The sequence below is a fragment of the Meleagris gallopavo genome, chromosome 11, assembly GCF_000146605.3.
Source record: "Meleagris gallopavo isolate NT-WF06-2002-E0010 breed Aviagen turkey brand Nicholas breeding stock chromosome 11, Turkey_5.1, whole genome shotgun sequence".
Classification (NCBI taxonomy): Eukaryota; Metazoa; Chordata; class Aves; order Galliformes; family Phasianidae; genus Meleagris; species Meleagris gallopavo.
In genome coordinates, this window is record NC_015021.2 from 10891067 (window position 1) to 10897053 (window position 5987).

General features: G+C 42.0%; 1 protein-coding gene across 1 annotated transcript in view; it reads left to right on the forward strand.

The window, feature by feature from the left end:
* Positions 1 to 2532, forward strand: part of LOC100547687 (cohesin subunit SA-1) — a 45129-nt gene extending 42597 nt beyond the window's left edge. The window contains exons 16-17 of the mRNA XM_019618871.1: positions 1056 to 1136; positions 1234 to 2532. Of these exons, the coding sequence (XP_019474416.1) occupies positions 1056 to 1136; positions 1234 to 1257 (105 nt within the window). The 3' untranslated portion in view covers positions 1258 to 2532. The remainder of the gene's footprint in view (positions 1 to 1055; positions 1137 to 1233) is intronic.
* The last annotated feature ends 3455 nt before the right edge of the window (positions 2533 to 5987 follow it).

Sequence of the window (5987 nt, forward strand, 5' to 3'; positions counted from 1 at the left end):
CTATGAGAATGAGGATATGATTTGTAGCAGTGCAGACCTCTTAGGCTAAAGAAATCACAAATCTGACCTGCCCTGGAGATCCAGCCAGGAGTGGGAGTGCTTCTGGGAGGCAGAGGTGAGACCACCTCATTCTGTCTCATTGAACATTACATGAAGCTGTCTACTCAGCATCAAGCTGTTCAAAGGGACTGTCTGAAATCCAGTAACAACATTTGATTTGGTTTGGTGTTTGACATTATGAAGAGTTTGGAAACTATCAGCTAGTTATACCTGCTATTGCTTCCTTCCTTGTGTTATTGTTACAGCCATCACTAACTCATTTGCGGGACTTTATGCAGGCTCACTGTGGTCAAGCAGAGTTCATTCTGTTTCCTAGTTTGTTTTCTGGGATGTAGGGGAGGTAATGGATCCATGATCACGGTTTTGATGCACAGAGCTGTGCTGGCACAGCAGGCAGTAGAAGGCAGGCATACGGTAGTACCTTACAGTACTGGTGCTGCTCCTACCCAGGCCGTACCATCAGACTGCAACCTCCTTTTCTTTCACATCAATATGATCGAGCAGAATTTCCTATCAGCCTACTGGCCTCAGTTCTGAATGAATTTTTGCATTACACACTTTACTGGTTTCTATGCTTTTGTATTTCTCTTTCACATCCAAATTATGAGGCAGAGGCTTAGTTCTCGTATTATGTCATCGTAAGTAAAATGTTCTGACCATATCAGGGTTTCATCATAAACAAAGCATAAAGCAGTAGTCTGACCACATACAGTGCTACTACAAGAACACTGTTAAGACAGCAAGGGCCTTAAGCAAGTCCTTAGCTATGGGCACAAACTTAAAGTTACTTTAGTATAATTCTTTGCTTCCTTATGTAAAATATGAATTTCAGCAGCACTCTCCTATGTCAGGGCCTCAATTCGTATCTGAGCCTTTATGGAAATCCATGCAAAGCTGCTTTATAAGGCCATGGACGAACTCGTGCCCATCAGCTGTAGAGCCAGCAGATCCTTGGTAGGCAGTTATGGATTCTAACAGCCTGCCCATCTTTTCAGCCACCTTCAAGAAACCGACGAGAACGGGCTGAACTGAGGCCAGACTTCTTTGACTCCGCAGCTATCATTGAGGATGATTCAGTAAGACTTCACTCCTACTGCCTGCTGTTTATCAGAGGTTCTTTTCTTGATTACTGTTGCGCTTCATTAATTGCTCTCTTTTAAATCATTTTTCTAGGGATTTGGAATGCCAATGTTCTGAAGTCTGCTGAAGACATTTTACAAATTTGGAACTCTATTGTTTAGAGCTAGAGGCCTATATACTGTGATAGCTTGTATGAAAACCACATTTTTGATGTGATACGGTTTGATTTTTAACCAAATGATTAAGGTCAATCCCTTTTTGTAGTGACAGAAAGAAGAGGAACTTCTTAATGACACAAAGGAATGTTGGCCAATCCCGTCACCTCAGAAAGGCTGACCTAGAAAATCATTTGTAGCCCTTGTTCCTGACTGTCCTAATACAGATTTTTTTTTTCCCAGAGGAGGAGGAAGTTTTAAATTGTTAAGACAGCTGTCAAAATAAACACTGTTCTACATATGTTTTCTGAAAACATTGAGTGATAACAGAACTTTTTAACTTTATTTTTCTGCTGTACAATTTAAAACGGTTTTAACATTTGCCTTTTTATGTTTTAAAAGCTAGCCATTTTTATTAAACCTATGCCTATCAGCCATTGACTAGCAATGATGCTATAAGCAGGTCGTTCTGGCTACAGAAAAGTGTTTTTGAACACACTGGATTTGATTAACATTGTGGTACGCTTATATCCTCTCGTAGGCATTGAGAAGAACACTCTCATAGAAGAGGTTAGAATTCTAATGACGTGCATCTCTGCCAAAAAAATTCAGATTCTGATATGATAAACCCAGATTTTATACTCTTGAGAAGATTTATTTTTATTTATAACGGGACATAAAGTGAGAGATGTCCATGAAGCCACTTTTCCAACAGACGCTGTGTAACATTCATTTTATATAGCACATGGGGACACAAAAGCAGTAAGTTTTCTATTGGTACTTGCTCTGTGCATTTTTAGCAACTTATACCAGCAAATAAAGTATTCTCAGTAAAACACACCAATGGTTCTCAAGTAATCACTTTGCTGTTTTTACTACCTACTTCAAGCCCTGCCAACCCGAGGTACATAAACAGCAACTTTCCTATTTAAAGAAACAGTAATTCAAGGGTGGGGGAAAGGAATCGCTTGAGCATCCTCCAAGCAATGTTACCTGTACCATACAGAAGTCCACTTCCCATGCCCTCAATTCCCTTCTGCGCTATTTTTGTAAATTAATTTTGCCACTTAGAAGTACTGTATGTGCTGCATAGAAACTTGTGCTTAGATGGTGAAGTTCTTAAGCTTACAATGGAATACAGCTACATTTTCAGTGTTAACTGTGCATATTAAGAGTAACTATTTGGGGGAAAAAAAATACAATTTTTCAAAAAAGCAAAAAACATTAAAAAAAAAAAGAACAAACCCAGAACAGCCTCAGCTGAGTCATTGTAATAAGAGATTTTTCAGTGTCTTCAATAATTTGGAATATCATTATGCTTGGGTTTGATGCCTCAGCCTGGTAGCTGCTTAGTTAGACCAGGCTGCTGCCAGAGCTGCTGCCCACCCACAGCCTGCACTGAGCAGTGCCTCTGGGCATCAGCCCCAAGCATTCACCTTCCTTTCTGCATTTGAGCTACAAAGCAGACTGACCCACTTGGAGCACAGCAGTTTTAGAGGTGTCTTTTTTTTTTTAAAGTCAACAGCAAGTAATCATGGAGCTTTTCTTTTTTATGGGAGCTTATTTAAAAACAAAACAACATTAATACCCAGTGCTTATTTGCTGGGAGGGGAAAAAACATCTAAAAAGAACAAACCAGCATTTCACACAGCTGAGGTTTGTTTTTCACATGTGCAGTTCTCAAACAGAAATGGTTGCCAAAAATGTTGGACTGGGAGATTCAGCCATTCCTCTGCTGTCAGTTGGGTAATACACGAAACAGAAGAAGTGGCTGGAGCGTCATGAAATATAACATTACCTCCCTTCCTCTTCTGTCCATCCCCGTGGTGCTGGGTGGGCTGGGATGGCTGCATTAAATTGCCATCACAGTAATTCTGTGAGCATAGAGGCACAATAATGGCTGCCTGGTTTGAGTCAGAGCCTCAGACAAACCTTGTGCTTCACAGTCCTCTGTGTGGAAAACTGATTCCTAATTTAACATTGTAGAATACTGTATAACAAACATTTATTATCACGGTACCTGCAATGGGTTTCCAGTTCAGTTTGCAGTCAATAGGTTTTTGTATTATGAGTGTCTCCTTGATTGGTTTTGCTAGTAATTCTGTAAATTGTACATTTACAATATGAGGTTTTTTTTTCCTTTTGTACAATTTAAAACTGATGCTTCACCTTTCATTTAATAAACTATTCAAAATCATGAGTATGATGAGCACCCTCTTCACTATAACTTTGTTTTAAATACTGGTTTGGGCCATCACATCTTGTCATCCCATTAATTAGTAGCCAAATGAACTACTGAATGGTAGTTCTCATATAGTCCAGGCTTGAAAAGCAAGTTTATTATACGTATCTTAACCATTCAGCCTTAGAGGAAAGGAAAATGGTGTCTGATCTCTCTTTCCCCCTCCCTTCCTTTTTTTTCCCCCCCACTTTCTCTCCACTGCGGTGTGGCTTCTGTCGATGGTGGGGATTTATTGTGAGATTGCAGTACATTTGGTAACTCATCACACAACTTGGGAAGTCTCACTCCCGGGAAGTTCCAGTCTTTGCCATGCTGTAAAAACTGCCACAAATTTGGAGAAAAATTTCACTCTCCTGTCATTTACATCTCAAATGATCTGGACCACGTGGGAAGAAAGCAGCACTAGAGGCCTGGAAGGGCCATGAAGTTTCACAGAGTCACAAACTGAAATGCCTTTTGTGACGCCCACAGCTCAGAGAAGGTGCTGTTTTTCCCCAACCTATTCATGATTTCATCTCTGCAGAGCTAAAGGACACTGACTTGTCATCTGGTATGCCTCCCAAAGAAAAATCTGAGAGGAAAAGGAACAGGATCAAACAGGTGAGGAATGGGACAGGAGTCAAGGCCTGAATTGCACTCTAGGTCTACTCCTCAGCCATAACCTGAACCCTGAACCTCCCTCCAGCTGCCTGTAAGTCACCCTCGCTGCCTGACAAAGGTCATGCTTGGCTTGCTTCTAAGTTCAAGGACTTCTGAAAGGGTTCTTATTTTGTACCTATTGTTTGTGCAGGGGATGAGAATGCAAGAGAAGCTGGAGAAGTGGGGCCAGAACAGCTTTCCAGTATGTTTCCAAAGCATTGTGATGGCAGAGCAATGAAGTGCTCGGAAATCAACAGCATGTAAGAGCTGCATTCCTTCACTAGCAAGAGGGAGAAGAGAGGATGGAGTCTGTACAACTACTAATGAGGTTAAGAAACTAGAACAACAGTTGTGCCTCTTCCTTTGTGATATGACAATTGGGGGTTCTCATTTAGCACCTCCTGCTGGCTCAGATCAGGCTGAGAAACTGCACATACTGCTTTATTGACACAGCTTTTTCCTCTAAACTTGGGACAGCCACTCTCATAGCTTTGAAAATCCTCATGGTCCTGTGTGAGTAACTCTTAAAGAACTGACACTGATTACACCACTTCTCACAACTAACTGAAGAACTCCTTTCATTGCAGGGACCCCCCAACGTTCACATTTCAGCTGACCTTGTCTTGTTGCAGTGTGCTGTTTCCTGGGGCAGTAGGAGCAGGCACCTGCTTATTCAGTGCATGTCTGCTGTGATACAACCACATACATTCAGACAGCTTTAATGCATTTCCATAATCTGAATACATCACCTCTAGTCATTACAGAGCTGGGATCATAGCTGAAACAGTCTTTCTCTGCTGTCTTTTAGGTCACTTTTAGTGGCTGCTTCCCCTTCCCCCCCCTTTTTTTTTTCCAGGCTCCGTGGCTGAAGACATCGGACACCAACTTGCACCTACCCAGGAATAGTGCCCACCAGCAAAGTTGCACTCTTACCTCCTTCCTCCACTTCAGATGCCTGGGGAGCAGACAGAAGCAGCAGTGATCTGCAGGTACAGTAATTCTTTATCTTGTAACACATTACTGCTAATTACTGAGGATATTCTCAACAGACAGGTCATCACAGGGCTTCTTGTGCTGGAAGGTATTTGCAGGAGCACTAACCATGGCAGTAACTATCACTCATAAGCTTTTTGGGCAGTAGTTCACAGCTTCTAATGAGGAGAGTGAGCACAGAGCCATTAGTAGTAACATCCAGTACTTGAAAGTCAGGCAAATAATCACAGAGAAAAAAAAAAACAGGCTGGAATACAGGTCTGAAAGTCTCTATTTCAACCCTCTGCTGTGGGAGTTTTTTTGTTTTTTTGTTTTTTAATGTCCTATTGGAATTTCCTTTTTTCTTCCAATTTGGGCAAATCGTCTCATCCTTCAAGAGAAGCCTGGCTCCATTTATGCCACCTATGCCCCCATGGCCCATACATAACTTGGTAACAACCAGAGACACAGCACTGCTTCAGCCAGCATATAAAACTGCAACCTGGGTAAGCCTAGCAGAAGACCAAAGCAGGTTAGTCTGAGATCTGCAAAGCTTGGAATGCCACACACCAAAATGCAAGCCTAGGATTTTTCTTTCTCTGAGCTGTGGTGCAGGAAGCACAAGGTGCAAACCCAGGGTGATACTCCCAGCACAGAGTTCTGCTATCTCAGCAGTGAGGTCACTGCAGCTCTGCCTATCACAGCCACCTCTATAGCCCATGGAATGAGGAATCCAAGGAGCATTCAGCCCTAAATAACCCATAGCAGCTCGCCTGCAGCAGGCACTGCAGTCTGTGTCATTTATCAACCCACAAAGAAAGGTTTATGAAGATCCTAAG